The following is a 23,023-nucleotide window of genomic DNA, read 5'->3' as shown; positions in this document are numbered from 1 at the left end:
GAAGCTGGAATTCCTGGCGATAAAATGGGCAATCTCCGAAAAATTCAGACACTACCTGCTGGGGGCCACATTTACCGTCCTCACGGACAACAACCCGTTGGTCCACTACAAAACGGCCCCCCTCGGAGCTCTGGAACAGTGCTGGGCAGCCCAACTGGCTCAGTTCAATTTTACGATCAAATACCAGCCAGGGAAAACAAACCCCGCTGACGCTCTCTCCAGGATGCCCCCGTCATTTCCCTCTCCCACGACGTCCACCTCCCTCCCCCCTGAATTGGCAGCAGCGCAACAAATCTGCTGCGAGCGACAGGCTGCCGCCATCCCAGACGTCGCTCCCGCCTTCCATCATCCAGACACAAAAGCAGAGCCTGAGACAATCTTCCCTCGGCTGTCGTCCACAGAACTACAACGGCTTCAGAGGGAAGACACCACCATCGGGCCTGTTTTAACGACCTGGCCCACCAAACCTGCCACAGGCCAAGACCGTCAGCTGCGCAGTCTTGTACAACAGCACGACCGTCTCTATCTGAGAGATGGCGTCCTCTATAGAAAGGTAACTGACTCCATCCACGGGCCCCAGTTCCAGCTCGTCTTGCCGTCAACGCTCCGTCCAGATGTCCTAGCCATGCTACACGACAACATGGGTCATCAGGGCTACGACAGAACCATGCAACTTCTTCGGTCCCGGGTCTACTGGCCAGCAATGTACAGCCAGGTGAAGCAGTACCTCGACAACTGTCAGCGCTGCTGTATGGGTCGTCTCCCCTCGACGACCCACACCACTTCTACGCCTCTGCTGGCCAGCCGCCCTCTTCAGGTCCTCGCCGTGGACTTCACCAAGCTAGAAATTGCCAGCGACAACCGCGAGAACGTCCTCGTCCTCACTGATGTCTTCAGCAAGTTCACACAGGCGATTCCCACCAGGAATCAAGAAGCTGCGACGGTGGCGAAAGTCCTGGTCAACAACTGGTTCCAGCGCTTCGGGGTTCCGGAGCGAATCCACAGTGACCAGGGCAGAGACTTTGAATCCAAACTCATAAAGGAACTCTGCGACATGTACGGCATCAAAAAGAGTCGCACCACACCGTATCATCCGCAGGGCAACGGCCAGTGCGAACGGTTTAACAGGTCAATGCATAACCTGTTACGCTCCCTGCACCACGAGCAGAAGACCAGGTGGCCCCTTCATCTCCCGGAGCTGGTCCAGGCCTACAACAACACACCCCATGCGTCCACGGGCTTCGCACCACACTTCCTGCTCTTCGGGCAACAACCCAGGCTGCCCGTTGACGACATGTTGGGCTTCCCAGCCCCAGCAGCCAGCGGCACCATCGACTGGGTGCGGCAACATCGCCTGCGTCTGACAGAGGCTCATCAGAAGGCCTTTGACCACCTTCAACAGGCGGTGGTCAAGAGGACAGCGCTCACTGACAGACGCGCTGCAGACCACGGCCTCAACGTTGGTGACCACGTCTACCTGCGGAACCGGGTCCTGGGGCGCAACAAAATCCAGGACTATTGGAAGCCAGACATCTACAGGGTGACCTGCCGCGTCGCTGAACATCAGCACGTCTACCTCGTCGCGCCTTTAGCTGGTGGCGCGGAGCGAGCGGTCAATAGAAAGGACTTGCTGCCAGCCTCCGAGACTCTTGACAATCAAGACGAAGATACACCGTCTTCGGCTACCTCAGTGCCGAGTGAAACAGACTCTGAGAGTGACAGTGATGACGAACTCTGGATCACACTTCCAAGGCCCAGACCTGCGGCTCTTGCGGGTCCGGCTGTGGTTGCTGTGCCTCCTCCTGCACCTGTTGCTCAACCGGTACCAGCACCTCGCCGGTCACAACGAATTGCTTGCATGCAAGGTAACAATTAACTTGATTTTATTTTTTGAATGATCGTTTACTCGGTAGGCTGAATTTGACTGATTCAGCTAAAGAACAATTCTACTAGTACTAGCATTCAACTGGGCTAAATAATGTTTTGCACATAAAACTCGCGAGTGTATCGTAACCCATGTGTATCGTTGAGATTTTTTCCCCGTTTTCATCACATATTATTTCTGGAGATCAGTAAGGTCTGAATAGTAGTCGGTTAAAAGTCCAAAGTTAAGCCCTCAGTGCCATTGGCCCGTAAAGCTACCTATTTACGATTTAGGCGCAGAAACCCCCACAATTGATGAACGGGAATTATGGTTGACACATATATTTTGGGTAATGAACTCGTATCTAACTCATGACGTGGTGATATAGTAAGATGCCTTTACTGTAAAGCCGTGAGCGAGAGTTTTTGTGAAGTGTTGAGCTTGTGCATACAAGAACACACATTGAAAGAGAAATCCTATATTATCAACTAAACGGATTGGTGGGGATGAAGGTTGCATTTTTGTATGGTAGTGTTGACATTGTGTTACTTTTTCTCAGTGGAGAAAATTTGATAATTGTAGCAATGTTTTCCCATGAAATTCCTGATTGTTTGCACTTTTATGTTTTTGACGCAGTACTTTGATCATATGTGAGACACTTTGTAAAATGCAGGCCTCACTTTTGATTTAGCAAAGCTGGTACTGATCACGAGAACATGTTTTTGTAACTGTCGATTTTCTCAGTGACATATGTGAAAGTCATAGGCAAAGTTTTCGCAATTTTTCTCTTTTTGGATAATCTAAGATGGTTTGATAAATTCAGCTCTTAGGCTTTCCTGTTTTTCTTAAAATCAGCGCGGCCGCTGATATGTAAAAGAGTTGGGGGGGATGTAGCAAAGTGCACTTCGCTACCCTAAACACTCTAATCATCGCATAGCGAAACAGCCTTGTGTACAGTACAAACGGGATAACCCATCCCATAGCAGACGATACGATGATGCGCGCGCACCTTGCCGGCGCAAATTCTAATACAATACCTTTCTTTATATATCTACCTAACTTCTATCTTTCAAAGTCCCTTTTATCTTTGATACGGTCCTAATTATATTTAGGTTTGCATAGAAGTCACTGATTAGGCTGGATGGCTGCATATTATTGTGTTATTTACGATAATGCTTCGAACTGACCAAAGCGTCACTCTGACCTTGACCGGTTTTCATGTATCGTTGAGAGAAATTGATTCTCACAAACTCATCTTTGTCTTTTCAATCATTGTTTTGTCATTTTTGTATCACTATTACATATCCCGTACCTATGTTGCATATGATTTTAGTTTGTTTATAAGGATTTGGTTGTAATGAGTGATGCTTGGTTCCTCTGCAAAGATTGCTAATTTATGCAGACAGGTACTCGCGCAGGAATTTAGCCGATTCCATTTACTTTCGGACTTTACCGCTTCGTACTAAGTCAATGTATAATTTTCCCCCAAGTAACGCATATCATGATGTTTGTCTAGGGTTCTTCTTTTTATCTGTATGATTTATGAGTTTGTCCATTATTCCAGTTTAGAGAGTTTTGTAATTTTCCGCACTGAAGTTGGTTCAGTGCCTTCACTAGGACCATTGTTTTTGCATCCTACTAAATAAATATAAGTTTTTATGAAATGTGATCTATTGCAATGGAAAGCTAAAGGTCGTAGCTTTAATTTGATGTATTGTTTGTTATGATTGGTTATGTATTTGTTTAAATAACGTAGGGTAAAGCAAGTGTAAGAAACACAGATTCCGTGTTTCTGGCCGTATTCAGGCGATTTTTATTCTCGGCGGACGGTGCTTTCTGTGCAGTCCGCGCCGGGGCTATAAGTATAAGCCGGACCCCGGCATGAGCATGCATTCGCTCCTAGCAGCTGAACACGACACTACACTTGCTTTGCTGTCTACGGGTTTCGCCTTCGGCCTCTACGTTTCCTTGCATTGTTTTCTTGAATAAAAAGTTGAAACAAGACGCTTGGACTTGGGCTTCGTGTATCTACTACTACTACCCTTCCACTCCTCCACTACAGTAGAGTACAGTGAGGTAGACAGGTGGTAGCATCGTGGCGGGAAACAAGAAAACAAGCATTGCAGCAGCAGCACTAATCCCCTCCCCCTCCCCACATCAAAAGCCCCTTCCTGTCAAGCCGCCTGTCAGTCGTGGCATTTCACTCGCGCCCGTCTTGTCGTGTGGCCAGTTGACCTTTCTCCCTGCGAGGTGCGAGGCGGAGTTCAGGTTAGCGGCTTGTTACTACTCCTCTTTTACCTCCAACATAAGACTTTACGCTTGATGGGGTCCACTTCGACCAATTTCCCTTCGTAATCACTAATGATCGAACCTGCAAAAGGCGACCCGCAAAAGGAGACCCCATTAAAGGCGATACGTAAAACACGACGTAAAGCGACCCTCATACGTGTTATCGGGCGACGCTAGTTTTGGCGGTCACATAATCATTGGGAATTCGGCAGTAAAACAGGCTCAATTTTAAGAAACTCGGGTGGAAAAGTTATGATGCAGATTCATATTGAACAAACCCAACAGTTGCTTTCATCGACGCCAGGAGGGTGTGCCTGGTGATTTCTAGAGCAAGCATCGTCTGTTATGTACAACAGTTGCCCAGTGTCGTTCAGTGTGGGATAACTGACTGCGGGATCATCCATTACGGATTGAAAGTGTTCGAATTTGACCCCTTCAGTGACTGGGGGGGGGGGGGGGGGGGGGGGGTGAACGTAACCGGGTCGCACCCGTCACCCTGGCCCTATGGATGTTACGCCACGTCGTGGTCGCTTGTCACGAGTAAGATAAAACATTTAATTGACAAATTGATAATTGATTTATAAGCACAGTCCGGCCGTGTATGTATTTTTGTCCGCTCTGTGTGGGAGCGTGACACAGCAAACACATCACTGTTGTGCCAAGTTGTAGTTATCATTCAAGCCAGTCAAGGCGAGAATTATGCACTATTGTTCCTTTAAACTGTTACGCAGAAAAGCCAGGTTTGGTAAAAATGGATAGCAGCAGCATATATGCAGACACAAAGTTAGCGTTAACGTTAAAAACGTTGAAAAAAACTCAATTCATCGAACTGTGAGCGGCAAAAAGGAGAACAAGAAAAAAGGCTTACAGCACGCACATTTCTAAAGTCGGGAAAATAAAGTATTATCCCATGACCTGCTTCTTTGTCTTTGACCAGCAGGTTTGTGTTGAAAAAGTAAGTGGTTTTTACATTTAGTAACTTTCACGAAAAGCCGGATATGACGTCATCAAAGACATTTATCAAAAAAATGAAAAAAACGTCTGGGGATATCATACCCAGGAACTCCCATGTAACATTTTATGAAGATAGGTCTAGTTGTTTTCTCTAAATCGCTCTACACACACACACACACACACACACAGAGACACACATACACACATACACCACACCCTCGTCTCGATTCCCCCCTCTACGTTAAAACATTTAGTCAAAACTTGACTAAATGTAAAAACAATAAGCAAACAACCAATCTTTCGGGTTGAGGTTATGACGTGTTCATAACACAGTGCGTCTGTCTCATTCGAGTCAGGGCACCAAATACGGTGTGCGGAGTAAATATAGTTAGATTTTTGTTATTTTTATAAAGTCCTGTCAATATAAATCCCCGGCTGCCTGTCACAGTTTCAGAGGAATGCTTGGATAGTGAACGGAAGTGTCTGAGACCGGCCATGTTGATTTAGTGATAAAATCCAGAGAAAACTCGTCTTGTTGAAATGGGAAAAGAGCTCGCTTTAGGGTGGGCGGTCATACTTTAGTGGTCAAGGGGTCATTTGGGGACCGCATTTCTTTAAAGGGGGGGGGGTGCGTCGAATGGTGAAAGATGATCAGAAATATTTATCAATTGTGTTAACTAACATCAGCGGAACTCATTTCACCCAAAGAGTAGGTCCCGCGATGAGCATACCATATCGTTGATAAAGCGATGTTGAGTAACTGTAAGCGTCAGAGTGAGAATGTTCGCACTTCTATAAACACGATAGATTAGGGCCGACGAAGATTTATTGATAGACATGATCACGAGGAATCGACCACTGTGTCTTGTTTCCTCTGAGCTATTTTGCTTGGCTATGATGGCAGGCTCCATCCCTATTCTGTGGCACCTCCGCCACCCCTCCTGTGTGACTGTAAGACTTCATTCATCAGTGATTGGAAACGACAGACGTCGTTTCTTGTGGTGAGAAGCAACCCTTACCTGTAGAATTGTTGATGACACTGGTCACTTGCCTTTTCATAACTGGGGTCGCGACACAGACATGGAATGTACGAGTTCAGCCGTGCATGCAAATTGACACATTTAGCATGGTAGAGTGAAATCTGCATAAAAACAGAGGCGCCGAGCAAGCGCGTTTCATTTAAAAGACCCTGGCAGTGGACATTAGTTGTATAGCGGCCAGATGTCACCTCTGATTATGCCTTATAAGGAAACGGTGTGTGTTAATACGGTCAGCTGGAAACATTATATAGCTGGTGAAAATTGCAGGTTCATGGCAGGGGAGGGCGTGTTGGCTGGTCACCAAATTACTTGCAGGGGCTTTGACTGGCATCCTGAGAACGAAGAACGCTTGTAGCCTAGAGAGAAGTATGGTGGGGAGGGGGGGTGGTAGTGGGAGGACTCAGCGACGTTGTACATGATGGACATTGTATTTTTGTGCGTTCCTGCGGCTTAGATTTGACAGGCCTATCACATTAAAAATGCAGAACGTTCTGTTATTAAACACTTCCAGTACCTTGAATTCTGAGCGTTTAAAGAAACTTGACATAATTAACACGCTTTTGAACTACGGCAACGATTCAATGAAGTAAAGTGGTGGTACATGGTGAGTCGATTTGCCCTATAGGAAGCTCCAACTGATGAGGTAATAAGGGATACAGTCAAATCAGGAAGCTATTTATCTGTGGAAACTATTTATCCGTGAAAGCCATTAGCCGCTATTACATCGGCCGGAAATGCAGCCCAGCAGCGAGAACTATTTATGATGGCAGTTTTCCTGCTCGCCTATGCGGCGCAACACTTTTTTGTGTGTTAGTGCGCAGTCGGTTCTGTCCGCACGGCCGCTGAGCCGCTGATGGATAATGAATGAGTGGGCGGATACCCGAGTTTGTCACCCGACAACCATCCTGACCTCAGGTCAAAATGAGTTCGGCTCATTCTCTCCCTGATAGGATGCCTTGAGTTTCCTTGTCTGGCAAGGAAACCGATATTTTTTTTATTTTTTTTTTAAACATATTTAGAGCTTTTTGTAATGTATTATTGATATTAGCAGATTCGCGATCGTCGATAATGATTTTTCATGGTGTTTTGTAATTTTTAAATTTGAAAGGAATTGATATATATATATGTAAGACAGTTTCAAGCGAGCTATTTTTTGCGGCTGTATTTACTGTGCAAACAACTCTAAATATGGCAAAAGTGTCACGTGATAATCAACCGTTTAGTTTCGGCGCTCACTGGAGCAAATATGGCAAAAGTGTCACGTGATAATCAACCGTTTGGTTTCGGCGCTCACTGGAGCAGACGATTTTTTCTGTAACCAGTTCACAGTGATGAACCCATATATTACGGTCTCCTTCCGGCAGCAGTCCCACAATTTCGACTTGTTTTGACCTTAGAACGATGTCTTTATCATAACTGTGAAGAACAGAACGGAGATCACTGTCGAAGTCGGCCAATCTGCAATCATTTTTGTCTCGCGAACACTGATCTCAAATTTAGATCAGTGCTCGCGAAAAGCATATGGGAGATAACTCTGTATTTTTGTTTTGATAGATTCGTGTAGGACTGTAGCATCTGGTCAGAGAGATAACTGGCGATAGCCGTTGAGCGATGACTGGTCAGAATGACCCGACAACTTGTCTTCTGAATCTCTCCTCACGTTTGTGCCAGTAACGATGGGCGAACAGTGAAGACTATATTGATGTTTTACGTTTTCGCAATTATAACGGGTTATTAGATTAATACAGTGCAAAAGCATGATGCGGATATTGATATTCAACTAGCATGCCTACCCGGTTCCGCCAGGCTCTCACTGATATACAACCAAATACGTACCCGTGCCCATTTAAACACACAAATGTAAAAGAAAAACAAGTCGCGTAAGTCGAAAATACAACATTTAGTCAAGTAGCTGTCGAACTCACAGAATGAAACTGAACGCAATGCAACACTCGTAGCATCTCGTCAGTCCACCGCGCACGGCAAAGGCAGTGAAATTGACAAGAAGAGCGGGGTAGTACTTGCGCTGAGAAGGATAGCACGCTTTTCTGTACCTCTCTTTGTTTTAACTTTCTGAGCGTGTTTTTAATCCAAACATATCATATCTATATGTTTTTGAGTCACTTGAGAAAAAGTGACTCTATGTAATCGGTCAGTGTTAGTCTGTCCGGCCGGCCGTCCGGCCGGCCGGCCGGCCGTCCGGCCGGCCGTCCGTAGACACCACCTTAACGTTGGACTTTTCTCGGAAACTATCAAAGCGATCGGGCTCATATTTTGTTTAGTCGTGACCTCCAATGACCTCTACACTTTAACGATGGTTTCGTTGACCTTTGACCTTTTTCAAGGTCACAGGTCAGCGTCAAAGGAAAAATTAGACATTTTATATCTTTGACAAAGTTCATCGGATGTGATTGAAACTTTGTAGGATTATTCTTTACATCAAAGTATTTACATCTGTAGCCTTTTACGAACGTTATTAGAAAAACAAGGGAGATAACTAGCCTTTTCTGTTCGGCAACACACAACTTAACGTTGGGCTTTTCTCGGAAACTATAAAAGTGACCGGGCTCAAATTTTATGTGAACGTGACTCATTGTGTTGTGAATAGCAATTTTTTCCTGTCCATCTGATGCCTCATATAATATTCAGAACTGCGAAAGTGACTCGATCGAGCGTTTGCTCTTCTTGTTGGAATCAGGAACCGACAAGGAATAAGATGAAGGTGTTTTTAAATTGATTAGGACAATATTTTGATAATAATTTTTATATTTTTAATTTTCAGAGCTTGTTTTTAATCCAAATATAACATATTTATATGTTTTTGGAATCAGACAATGATAAAGAATAAGATGAACGTAAATTTGGATCGTTTTATAAAAAAAATATTTTTTTTACAATTTTCAGATTTTTAATGACCAAACTCACACATTAGTTTTTAAGCCACCAAGCTGAAATGCAATACCAAACCCCGGCCTTCGTCGACGATTACTTGACCAAAATTTCAACCAATTTGGTTGAAAAATGAGAGCGTGACAGTGCCGCCTCAACTTTCACGAAAAGCCGGATATGACGTCATCAAAGACATTTATTGAAAAAATGAAAAAAACGTATGGGGATTTCATACCCAGGAACTCTCATGTCAAATTTCATAAAGATCGGTCCAGTAGTTTAGTCTGAATCGCTCTACACACACACACAGACAGACACACACACACACACACACACACACACGCACATACACCACGACCCTCGTCTCGATTCCCCCCTCTACGTTAAAACATTTAGTCAAAACTTGACTAAATGTAACAAACAATAGATTACAAAATTCGGCCCGACTATGGTTTTAACCCGGGACCCACCGCTCCAGAGCGCGGAACCATCCCGCTGAGCCACGAAGACCGTTGACGGAAAGCGGGACATCGGAAGGGAAGTATGAAAGGTAACGCGAGAATCTCCCGCCGATGATCGAGCTTCTATTGACAATTTTTGTGGTCCCTATCTGCTTTTTAAGCTCACCATTTCCTGAAGTAAATGGTGCTATAACCCTACCATGAGTGGCATCAACGCACACACACAATTTGGGAACGATTCGATCTGCTGTCGTCAGCTTTTTTTTGGGGAAGGAGAATGGCATACATGTGAGTAATGGGGATCAGCATACATCATGTTCTTTGTCAAGGACCCCACGGAGAGCATGTTTTACGTCCCCCAAGTTTGGTTACAGCCCTCTGCGTAAACGTGATGTTCTCAGAAGTGCATGTTATGTGTCTGCCGTAGGAATTGTAGGCGCTTTTGGTGTCACACGATTGAGACCATTTAGGAATTCCTGCAACCCCCCAAAAGTCTTCTTCTTTCGTAACACAAGAAGGATCTTCAACTCAGTTTGAAGCTGTGAAATCACTTTTTAAATGCCATCCACTATTCGCTGGGAAACTCGAGGGGGGGGGGGGGGCAGAGAGAGAGAAACACACACACACACACACACACATCCACACACACAGGCAGACATCTAGAGGGGAGGGGGGGGGGGGGTGCGATGGACCTGAGCTAGCGAAAACACAATACTGTTCATTATTTGAGCAGTGAACCCCCCCCCCCCCCCCCCCAGTCTCGATTCGCGTTAAATGTTAGTAAAACTGTGAGAGAAATCAAACAATGGACGGATTGTGTAACTATCGCTAATATACCAGATAACCTTCATCAGTGCATGCTGTGGGCATTATATTGTATCAGAAGTGCATTAATTAGAAGTAGCTAACCACCATTACATGCAGTCGATACAATCGCCCATTGGGCTTTTCCCCAAGAGCCGATGATACTAACAATAGAATGGGTCATTCTGGGAAATCGTTCACTGGAAGTATTCGATTATTATGCAACCCTTTGATAAATTCGATCTTCAATACATTACTCAAAACCTTTGGGATGAATTAAAATGAGCAAATGAAAGGGGATACGAACTAGTAGATCATATACCTGGGGTTCTATGTATTAGGGATAATGAAAAGGCTTTGCCTCGCAAGATAAGACACGATGATTGTAGAGCTATTGGACCCTTGTGTATTCAGTGACGGTTCATGATCCTGTGTTCTACTCTTTTACCAGTTTCTATTGGCAAGCGAGTAGTTTTTCAGGCGTTTGGACTGGTCACACAATAAATCGTCCAAATTAAAAGGAAGAGAGCGTCGTATTTCATTTAGTGTCCTTTGTTGTACATATTCTGCACTGGTTGACCACTGATGTCAGCGGGGGGAGAGAGAGAGAGGGTGTGTGGGAGGGCATGAATATTGAAGTCCCAGTTGCGCGTTTATGCGGAATTTCAGTGTGCACAGACTGTGAACCAAAACGCATCAGCGTAAAACGCTACATACAGAAGACGCAACATTCCTGATGACTTGACAAGCAGGGTTAATACAGTGCAGTATAAACAGCCAAGGAAGACTAGACACTCCTTCAACATTTTCTTTTTTTCTTCTTCCTTCGTTCAAATGACCCGGCAGCCTGTGGCGTCTTTTTCACTGACGTTTTTTTTGGGGACTTGGTACATATTTATCTCTGCAGATGTGCCCCCATTTCATGGTGTTTTAGCCTTATGTGCGTTAAAGCATGCCACACTGTTGATTTTAGTCCCAATTTCACAGTCTTGTATCTGATGCACATTGAATGGCCTATAGAATTTCGCCAGCATAGTGACACTGGGCACAGAGTGACGTAGGTAGGGCAAACTACAGTGTGGACGCTTCCCTGTCCCTATGAATACGCTTTGACGTGGTCTTCGCTTTTATTCCTTCACATGTCGCTTTCGCGCTTTGCACCCAGATATTTCTTAAAAGCGGTTCTCACGGGCCTAACATAAGTTTTATGCACCCGGAAGATGAGGTGATGTTGGTAAGATCAACAAGTGTGTGTCGGAGTTCTCTTTGTCTGGACCATTCTGTTTGGATTGATTCATTGACCTGAGAGAGTTTCTTGGAGAGAACCTTTCGGAGAACAGTAGTGACTGCTGTTTGGGTTTTTTATAATTATGTGTGTTTAATCGCAGTGTGCGTTGTGTTCGTTGGATAGCGAAGTTGGTCTGTTGTTTGAAGAGCCACCACACCAGGAAACGAAGAAAGTCTTCGTTTGATTCCTTTCTTGTGGCTGAATTGGATATTCAATATATTGTATCTGTGAGTTAGAACCTACTGCTCTGTGCCTTTTGTTGCAAATTGTATGAAAAGTATTTTTATACTGACCTGCAACGCCAGACATTCCTGGTGAGAACCTTTCATGATTGAAATTCCTGTTCAGGATTTTACTCGCCTGTTTCTTTCACTTATTCTTGATTATTCGAAGCTGGTGTTCAGTGTACTCGCAGATTCGATTGAATCGGTTTCATTTTAGAGGAGGTAAATAAATGCCTATCTTTTTGTAGTGTCTGTTTGTTTGTTTATGTGTGTAGAGTGCATTAGAATATTAAGTGGATAAGTGTGTGTGTGTGTGTGTGTGTGTGTGTGTGTGTGTGTGTGTGTGTGTGTGTGTGTTTCTTGTTGGTGCCTTCAGCAGAAACAGTAGATAATCATGTTCAATTAGTGGAAAGCAAGAAATACATACTTGGACTGTTTCTTTGACCCAGCTCAAGTCTTGATTTTTTTTAATTGAAAAACTGATGATGGTGTGTAAGTTGGGATAAGAAAGAATTAAAAACTAGGTAATTATCGAATGAATGAAGGTAGATTTCGACAAAAATCGAAAATTGTACTTCATTGGATTTTAGCTTTACTCTTGGGTTTACACAGACAGCGACACTGTCATAGGCACCCGACAAATCTACTAAAGACTTCCCACCACATATTACGAACAGCGCAGTGGTCTATTTTCATTGCCTAATGCTAGTTTCCACGAACCCCAAAACTCAGATTGAGGATCTTCGCAAAAATGTTTTGTTGAGTTAATCGTTCAAGGATGTGAATTTTGAAGTGTGTAACGCCCTTCTTGTTACGTGACTTCGGAGCTTTCCGGGTGAGTGACGCTGTCTGCAACTTGAGTTGGCGAATTCGACATTAAGAGCTCAGCGGGGGACATGCAACTGCAAGGAAATCCAAATGGAAAACTTCACAGTAGTGGATCTGTAGGCCGCTAAGAAGGAAGGATAAAAGAGCACAATTTCAAGCTAATACTCTCAGCGTCAACAACAACAACGCGTGAGAATCTCACGAGTTCGCCATAAACAAAGCGAAGAAAGAAGAGCATGTTTACCGAAAAGGTTGCACAGAGTGGTGTACTTTTTTTTGCGGCGCATTGGGGTTAGTTCTTGAAGTTGTACACGATGAAAAGATGGGAATTACGATTTGCTTATATTAAATTTGGCTTTGCGAGACACATTTGATTACAGATAGATAGAATATGCAAATTCTGCCTTTGTAAGGAGAGAGGGAGATAAAGAGAGAGCGTGTGTGTGTGTTTGTGTGTGAGACTCAGACTCAGACTCAGAACTTTATTACAAAAGGATAAAGGTTTTAGGCAAAGCCTATTTTTCCAACCTGTCCTTTATACAACACGTAAATACGGACGCACGTACAAAATATAGATTGAATCATATAAAATACAGAAATACATTGTATGGAATGCAACACAATGTGCATTTAAGGAATTACATAAGGAGAACTCAAAAATTACAGAATTACATTGACATAGTTATATCTTTCATTTGGGAATGAAGTTGCTCAGATCAGCCGTTAACACTAGTACAACATGTTTAGCAAAATAACAATCGAACAAGACATTTCATTCACGAATGATGTGTGAACGTGACTGTCTCTTTAACATTTTCACTGAAGTTGCATTTCTTATCTGTTGGGGGAAGGAATTCCAGAGAAATGCTCCTGAGAAGGCTAAGCTCGATTTGTAGAGGTCTATGCGAGGTATAGGAGGGATGATTTTTTGGGACCCATATCTTTTTGTGGCATGTTTGAAATGTGATTGCAAATATTTAGGACAGTCGTCATTTAGAATTTTATACATGAACACAGCCTTGTTTAACGTCAACTGATCTTTCAAGGGGAGGAAATTCAGGAGCTTTAGTTTATCATCCGTGGACCTATTCAAATCATACAGAATAAGTTTTGCAGCTCGGCGATGCAGGGAATTGAGTCTTTTTAAATGAACATCACTGCAGTTATCCCAAAGTGTTGAAGCGAGGTTTATATGAGGCATTATGTGGGCGTAATAGAACATTTTGAGTGCTTCAGAATCTGCATAATGCCTTAATTTTGATAACAGGTACAAATTCTTTGATACTATTTTGCAGATATTACTCAAATGAGTTTGCCATTTCAACTCTTGATCAATGGCAACACCCAATAATCTATGTTCCCTAACTTGCTGCACTTGAGTTGAACCAACTGACAGTTGTAATTGTAAAGGACTTAATTGGTGTTTTTGTCTCGTGGCTATCACCATACTCTTTGTTTTAATCGGATGAATGATCATTGCATTAGAAACGCACCACTTAGTGATTTCATCCACACTTGTTTGAAGAGAAGAGTTGACGGATTCCAAAGATTTTTGACTGGTGTGGACAGAAGAGTCATCCGCAAAGAACTCGCATCTAGAGAGAGGGAGAGAGAGAGAGAGAGAGAGAGAGAGAGAGAGAGAGAGAGAGAGAGAGAGAGAGAGAGAGAGAGAGAGAGAGAGAGAGAGAGAGAGAGTGAGAGAAAGAAAGTGAGAGAGAGAGAGAGAGAGAGAGAGAGAGAGAGAGAGAGAGAGAGAGAGAGAGTGTGTGTTTTGTGTGTGTGTCTGTGTGTGTGTGTGTGTCTGTGTGTGTCTGTGTGTGTGTGTGTGTGAGACAGAGAGAGCGTGTGTGTGAAAGCGTGTGTAAGAGAGGTTTACAAGTACATGATTATTGAATAAAATAACACGCTGCGCTAAAGGGAATTTACATGGACCTATTCATGTTCGTTTCCGAGAAATATTCTAAACTAAGGACAATATTTTAACGCTTTCGTTGAAATGTTGCCTGAACGGAATTAAAAAGTGTATGACATCATTGCAATATCGTGAAAGTTTGAGAGAATGTCGGTTTAGCATGCCCGTGCTTGTGTAACTGACATCATTTCTATTTGGAGACGCGTCATAATAAATAGTACTTTTCCTTGAGCCTTTCTAATCTCCATGTCAAATCAAATGGGACCTGTTTGGTTTGTCGATGTGTACAAGAAACACTGTACCTTAGTGCACATCCAAACAAGAACTTAGCAAGACGTACTGACCAACCGACTGTTGCAGCTCGGTCCGTTGTGATAAGAGGGCCGGAGCAGCAGGTGCACGTAGTCTTCAAACTTTTGATCGGTTGCCATGGGAGAAAAGGATCGTATATAGTTATACACCGCAGTTGGTTCGCGATGCAAGTGTACTGCGAACCGACGGCATACAATTTCTGTAGCCTACTGCTTCTGATACTGAAAGAGTCCTTTGACATTGATGTTAGCTTGGTACCAATTGTGTGTGTGTGTGTGTGTGTGTGTGTGTGTGTGTGTGTGTGTGTGTGTGTGTGTGTGTGGGGGGGGGGGTTAGGTTACGGCAAGTTTTGACACAAAGATGCGAATATTTTTTAACAAAAGCAGGATGATGGAGTAGTGTAAATGGGCTGATGGATAGGTGAGGGGTTTAACTGTTTTAGGCGCAGCGTACAACATTATGCGATCTTCCAGCTAGCAGTCTCTAAGACGTTCACAATACAACGCTGAACAAGCAAGATCCGACGAGTTGACAGCGCAAAGACAAAAGGATCGAGTAGATGGGATGACACTGCTATGTCCTAGTCTCTCGACTTGACGAAAAGATGTGGGATAGTGCTATCAGCCCCGTTATCTGATATTGTGAGTGATCTTGACTCAGATACCCAGCAACTGACAGGCCTGTTGTCGACCTGGGACCGAAAAAGCAGGGCTGTCCTTCATTGGCCGCTGTGTTTTATGGTGCATCCTTCAGGTAGGAGCGACTGACGAGCACTTTGACATGTGCTATTTTCAGCGGTGACCGTCGCCCCAGACCTCTGTAGACTATCGCTTGCTTAGGACGTGTTTTTAGGAGAAAAGTGAGCAATGTGAGGGATGCGAAAAACGTTGGGTTGTGCATCGTTCTTCCGTTAAGACGCGCGTGGACGCTGTGTTTTGTGTGAACCCGGAAAGAGTTAGTTTGTTAGTCCGCAAAACGAGCCAGTTTGTTAACCTATAAAGAGTCTCAGTTGGTGCTCCATTGACACTGATTATTTTGTATGTGATTCGTAGAGTCTATTTGTTATTCCCCTGAAGATAATGTTAGCTTGTGAAGAGTCAGTTTTTTTTAGCCCTAAAAGTGTCGGTTTGTTAGCTCCTAAAAAGTCAGTTTGTTAGCTCCCAAGAGTCAGTTTGTTTGTTAGCCCCAAAAGACTCTGTAGTGAATGTCCGAGGTTATGGGTAGGATTAATGTCTTGTTGAAGACAACGACAGTACTGATGGATTGGTCGGCGAGGACTGAACACGACATAAAAGGAATGGCGAAGATTACCTGGACATGAAAGGGGGGATGAGATTATCACCAAGGAGCCAATGTAACGGACACAGGATATTGCATTACCGCAAAACAGCGGAGCCTTTTCTCTGATGTGGATTCTCTGACGTCAAGACACCAGCACACAGCATCCAATCTTGCGGAGAGGCTGTCGGCAGATTTCAGTGTAATTGTGTCTGCTAGTAATTGCATGCTTGACTGGCCTCGATTCTCCTGAACACGGACAGGGCAGGAGGGATCGATATAAGACTCGGGGCTGGACAAGACAGACGACACGACACAGCAGCCATGGACAGCAGAGTAATGAAAGTCAAACCGCGGCAAGAAATGGTACGTTTTAATAATGATTTATTTTTATATGGAGGGAATTGGGGTGCGGCGGTGGGGGATGGATTGGGTGTTACTGATTGTTATTTGAAAAATTCCAGGCTAGTTAGTATTTGGAGATGGTTTTGACAGACGGCACGACGCAGCAGCCATGGTGAGACGGGTATTCAAAGTCATACCTCCCCAACAGCTGGTTCTTTTTGTGTACTCATACTTTTTGACTCACATGCGAAGCAAAAGTGAGTCTATGTACTCACCCGAGTCGTCCGTCCGTCCGTCCGTCCGTCCGTCCGGACGTCCGGACGTCCGTCCGTCCGGACGTCCGTCCGGAAAACTTTAACGTTGGATATTTCTTGGACACTATTCAGTCTATCAGTACCAAATTTGGCAAGATGGTGTATGATGACAAGGCCCCAAAAAACATACATAGCATCTTGACCTTGCTTCAAGGTCAAGGTCGCAGGGGCCATAAATGTTGCCTAAAAAACAGCTATTTTTCATATTTTTCCCATTTTCTCTGAAGTTTTTGAGATTCAATACCTCACCTATATATGATATATAGGGCAAAGTAAGCCCCATCTTTTGATACCAGTTTGGTTTACCTTGCTTCAAGGTCAAGGTCACAGGAGCTCTTCAAAGTTGGATTGTATACATATTTTGAAGTGACCTTGACCCTGAACTATGGAAGATAACTGTTTCAAACTTAAAAATTATGTGGGGCACATGTTATGCTTTCATCATGAGACACATTTGGTCACATATGATCAAGGTCAAGGTCACTTTGACCCTTATGAAATGTGACCAAAATAAGGTAGTGAACCACTAAAAGTGACCATATCTCATGGTAGAAAGAGCCAATAAGCACCATTGTACTTCCTATGTCTTCAATTAACAGCTTTGTGTTGCATGACCTTGGATGACCTTGACCTTGGGTCAAGGTCACATGTATTTTGGTAGGAAAAATGTGTAAAGCATGTGAGTCGTATGGGCTTTGCCCTTCTTGTTTGTGTGTGGGGAGGGGGTTGGTTGGATGTAGCAAATCTTGCATGACACATTTTAGGCTCAAATAAATTAGCACAGAGAATTTTTTTTGTGGACAGAAATTCGGGTACTCTTACCGCTGAGAGTGTGTGGTTGTACTTATGTGGAGTACTTATTGAAATATGCATCAGATATGTTCGTAATCGGCTTAAAATCTTAATACTGTTATTAATTTAAGCTTTCCAGGTTAGTCTTTGTTACTGATGAAAACTTCATTATGCAGCGGTCACTGTTGGCAAATTGGAATCACTCTTTTATTGGCAAAAATAATCGCCCATTCTCTGTTTCACTAATTGTGGAAGAAGTAGAGTTTGTTGAAGTGGTGGAACCTTGTCTGTTTTTGTGAAGAACTGTGACGTTGGTAAGTGACTTTAGGCTTTTATGGCAAGAGGTCTCAATCTCTGGTAGAGGATGGCGATTTATCATAAGTCTGCTTACATCACATGTTCGTCAGAGATAAATTGTCAAGCTATACTATCTTTATTTTATAGTCTGTGTCCTTCGAAACGATCTCACAAACCCAAAACATCGCAGGACTGAGACGAACTGTGCAACATCGACGTGGTACACAGCTTCGCTGTCACTATTTCTTGTCTTTTTTATTTGATTGATGTTGTTAACAATTGTTTCCTTCGCAATTCGTGTATTTAACTGTAGTTGGTCTTATTGTTCATATTGCCACCAGTTTCCTTTCCAGGAATTTAATAACTGGAGCGGCATGTTGCAAATAAGCCACTTTATCCTGATGGTAATGGTAACTAACACCTGCGGTTTTAGGAAAAAGGTTTCGTGCGTGCCGGTTTTATTTTGTTAAACTTTGTTTGACATTGAGACTCGGACTAAACATAGAGCAGAGTGACACAATATTGTTTGAAGACGAAATAAGAGTACAACAGAATGATTTAGTACTTTAAGGTCAACTCAGCTATCCAATCCAATCAAATCAGGATTAACACACATGTTGTCTCTCTCTCTCTCTCTCTCTCTCTCTGTCTCTCTCTGTCTCTGTCTCTCTCTCTCTGTCTCTCTCTCTCTCTCTCTCTCTCTCTGTCTCTGTCTCTCTCTGTCTCTCTGTCTCTCTGTCTCTCTCTCTCTCTCTCTCTCTCTCTCTCTCTCTCTCTCTCATCTGTCCTCGTCACCTTCCTCGCTGCCAGTATCTCTCATCTTCACACCCCCTTTCTTCCTCTCTCTTTTAAGGTTGATTAAAGCAGTCAATTGTCTGCCATCCCTCCCCCAGCTCCACCCGACTCTCTCTTTTTCTCTTTCTCTCTCCAAAAAAACTGCCCTTATCTCTCACTATACTCCCACCCGCTGTGTGTCATGCTTTCAATATTTCCACACATAACTCTGTTCCGCATCGCTCTCTTTTCTTCTCCCTGACTCGCTCGCTCTAATCCAGCAACTGTTAAACGGTATTAACATTTTATCTGGCCTGTCTGTCAATGGTGGCCTGCAGTGCCCAGTGGACTGCATCGGGAATTGTCACTGGGTCAGTTGCTCTAATTGCACCTCAGCCAGACTTGGGATCTTTAGTTTTGTGGGGTTGAGTCTTTGCCACGAGCGAAGGGATCACAGCGACCGGCGCTAGGCAGTGTGACATTTCCTTTCATGGAATACTTCATTATCCCATTGCTGGGACATTCGGGGGACTTCCTCCAAGTAGAAAACTGGCGGCAACAAGAGGCGTGCTACCCAGGTGTGTGCGTGTTTATAGGTGTAGCCTGCACTTCTGGCAGAATGATACGTATTGTACGTACTTGGTGGTGACACGGGGATGGGACATGGATAACGTCTCTGGGTCGTGACATAAAGGATACAGCACTTGCCTTTTCTTGTGTTGGTGGGTGGGTGGGTGGGTGTGTTAGTGTGCGTGCGTGCGTGCGTGCGTACGGTTAGCGGGTTAGTCGCGCTAGTGAACTCGCACAACTGGCTGTAGGCGATAGTCAGAAGACGCCCAAATGGGAATACCCGCTCCGACCCACAGCTCCTGTGCTCCGACCAGCCACCCCCGTCCACATCCAAAATTCCAAGTATCGTCAATCATCTATTGACATTTGTAATTGCGGCAATTCTCCGACCCTGACTCAAACGAAGGCGGAAAGAGTGTCATTGTGCCACAGGGTTGTCGTAATAAATGACAAAACCGTCTTTCTTTTTGAGGCTCTCGTCCTAACATCCAGAGTGATGGATTGTCCGTCTTGTCTCGTCTACTCATGTCTGACCCACGTTTGCCATAAACTTGCTATATAGGGAATGACTCTTTGTGCAAAATTATCTTTAGCCAAAAAGATGAGAAACGGAGCGAGGGATTTTTTTTTTTAAGATACAACGCACGCGTTTACACACACACACACACACACACACACACACACACACACACACACACACACACACACACACACACAGAAAACAAGAAAGGAATTTAAAAAGAGAAAGAACACATTTGGAGATGAACGTATTTGATATACATTTTGAAGGCACGTACTTTTATGTTATTGCCTCGTGCTGCCGATTGACAGGGAAACAGGTAGACACACTGTACGAAAAGGAAAAGAGCTCTTGTGTCATCGCACATTCATTTATTCAAAGTATCAATCAATCAATATGAGGCTTATATCGCGCGTATTCCGTGGGTACAGTTCTAAGCGCAGGGATTTATTTTTTTATTTTTTTATTTTTATTTTATGCAATTTATATCGCGCATATATTCAAGGCGCAGGGATTTATTTATGCCGAGTGAGATGGATTTTTTTGTACACAATACATCACGCATTCACATCGGCCAGCAGATCGCAGCCATTTCGGCGCATATCCTACTTTTCACGGCCTATTATTCCAAGTCACACGGGTATTTTGGTGGACATTTTTATCTATGCCTATACAATTTTGCCAGGAAAGACCCTTTTGTCAATCGTGGGATCTTTAACGTGCACACCCCAATGTAGTGTAAACAGTTTTTAAGTCTCAAGTATCTCTCTAATTCAATGGTCAAAGTGAACATTTCATTTCTTTAATTTCGTTCTAATTAAATGACTGAAGGTCATCTCCTCAAAAGTATAACGATGACGTGTTGGCGTGTTCACGGGAAGCTCGCAAAACTTGGTTGTTGTTTTTTTCTGGGAAAGGGACGTGCGTGGAGAAGGCCTCTGGTCAGCATCAATTATTGCTGCGAAAACATCAATTGCAACTACATATAACAGCTGAATAAAATAGTTCAATGACTGTTAGTCTTATTGGTTTTGTTTTCTGAATCTTACTGCGTTATGTATGTCATGATAGTGAATGAGCGTTCCCGCTCACCACGGAACTAAGAATAGCTTCGTGACGATGTTATTGCTTCAAATATAAAAGCGTCTGTGACAGCAGTAGACAATTATTTGCCTGTCTCTTTTTAGTTTATCTGCGGGCTTTCAATTGTCTTTTCAGAATGTTTCTTCTCCGTTCATCCCGGAGATGATGAATTTCTTTTTTATTGTAAGAATGCGTCCCATGTTTCTGGAGAGACAAGTTCAAGGGCGCGCAATATATCTGTGTTGCATGACCTTGGATGACCTTGACCTTGGGTCAAGGTCAAATGTATTTTGGTAGGAAAAATGTGTAAAGCAGAAGGTCAAGCATGTGAGTCGTATGGGCTTTGCCCTTCTTGTTTAAAAATGCTTACGCACATCTTTGCGATTAAAATAATGTGATTAATCTTCTTCATATTTTTGCTGTTACTTTTTATACCAAAAAGCACATCTGTAACATTCAACCTAATTCTTTCACCAATGTTTACTAAAATGTACATTTCAATATATTTCCAAAACCTGAGCACTGTTGGGCACTCAAAGAAAAAATGCTCCAATACAGCAAGTTCATCCTTACAATATGTACAGTTTTTATCAGCCTTCACTTTCATTTTACACAATAAAATATTAGTTGGATAAATGTTTTGCAATATTTTCCAATGCAGTACACGTAATCGAACTTCACTAGTGACAGTGGCTGCTAAGTTCCAATTCTTTTCGTCAATTTCAAATCCTAATTTTCTTCTCCAAAATCCTTCTGAACAGGGTTGGCTGTATTGTTTTCCTACCAGAATCTTTCGAATTTCTTTTACTGATTTAACTTTTTTCCCACAGAAGGTCGGAATGTCACAGACTGAACAATTTACATCGTTTATATCGACATTTCTTAAAAGGAGATGTACAGCTATTCGAACAACATTGTACTCAAGCAATCTATTTGCAGTGTAGCCAGTTCTTTCACACACTTCTTCATAGGTAGAAAAACGTCCATTCTCACACACATCGCTCACATACATTATACCACTTTTAATCCAATCCGCAAAAAAGAGTGGGTTTCCTTGACAAATTATATCTTTGTTGTTCCACAACAAACCGGATACAGAATTACCATTATTATCGACTTGATTGTTATCAAGCCATGCCTTCAACACAGCGGACCAAAATTCCGATTTAATACTGTCCAATCCTTTAAATGGTTTGCTATTAATGTTCGCAAAAAAACACTCAAAGCGACTCCCAAAACGGAAAAACAGTGCTTTTGGGAGCCATGACCATTTCTGGTCTTCATTAGACAGACTTAGGTTAACAACCCAGCTTAACAAAAAGGAACACTGCATCTGACGCAAATCAATCATATTTAATCCACCTTGCTTTACTTCGTTACATAAAACAGTTCTTTTCACCTTTTCAAATGCTTTTCTGTTGCAGTCTTTTTTGCGCCACACGAAGCGAAACATTAACCTATTAATTTCAGTTAGAACGTCGTCTGGTACAATCAGCGCCTGCATTATATAGACAAAATGTGGCAGAATAAACGTTTTGAATACACAGACTTTACCAATAATGCTCAAATTCCTTTTCTCCCACACGCAGATGAGCCTTTTTGCAACATTCACTCTCTCTTCCCAATTCTCTTTCACTTTTGACGCACGCATATAATTACAGAAATATACACCTAGAATTTTCATTTTGTCTGTACATGCAAAACCGCAACACTCATTCCTACAACTCTTCCGCGACCCAAACCACATTAGTTTGGATTTTTGGTGATTTATGTTCAAACCTGATATTTCTGAAAATTTACCAATCAAAGCCAGGGCTTGGAACATGTCATGTTCATCTTGCAAAAACAATGTAACATCATCAGCATACAACAATACTTTCAAAACTTTATTCATATCTCCGTTGTTCCATAATGACACACCCTTTATATTTTTGGCCTCTCGAATTTTGATTGCTAACAATTCAACTGCTAATACGAAGGCTAGTGCGGAAAAAGGACACCCTTGCCTTATTCCGGAATCAATATTAAAAAATTCAGATAACCAACCACAATAGTTTACACAACTTTTTGCGTTTTTCATCAAAACATCAACCCATTTCACAAAATCAGTTCCAAAACCAAATTTTTCAAACATCTTCAACATAATGTGTGTTTTGCAAATCACGAATCCTTCTTGATGTCCCCT

The 23,023-nt window shown here is 43.1% G+C and overlaps 1 protein-coding gene across 3 annotated transcripts in view; it reads left to right on the top strand.

The window, feature by feature from the left end:
- LOC138966732 (high affinity 3',5'-cyclic-AMP phosphodiesterase 7A-like) overlaps positions 1-23,023 on the top strand; it is a 117,346-nt gene that overhangs the window by 51,244 nt on the left and 43,079 nt on the right. Inside the window, exon 1 of one of the 3 annotated variants that reach the window (XM_070339059.1) lies at positions 15,217-16,509. The exons of the other annotated variants lie outside the window; for them this stretch is intronic. Within the exon in view, the coding sequence (XP_070195160.1) occupies positions 16,468-16,509 (42 nt within the window). The 5' untranslated portion in view covers positions 15,217-16,467. Of the gene's footprint in view, positions 1-15,216; positions 16,510-23,023 lie in introns of those variants that run through there. 3 annotated transcript variants of the gene reach the window in all.

Source organism: Littorina saxatilis, linkage group LG5 (genome assembly GCF_037325665.1).
Source record: "Littorina saxatilis isolate snail1 linkage group LG5, US_GU_Lsax_2.0, whole genome shotgun sequence".
Classification (NCBI taxonomy): Eukaryota; Metazoa; Mollusca; class Gastropoda; order Littorinimorpha; family Littorinidae; genus Littorina; species Littorina saxatilis.
Note: the sequence above shows the minus strand (reverse complement) of the source record. Positions and strands in the feature narration are given on the sequence as shown.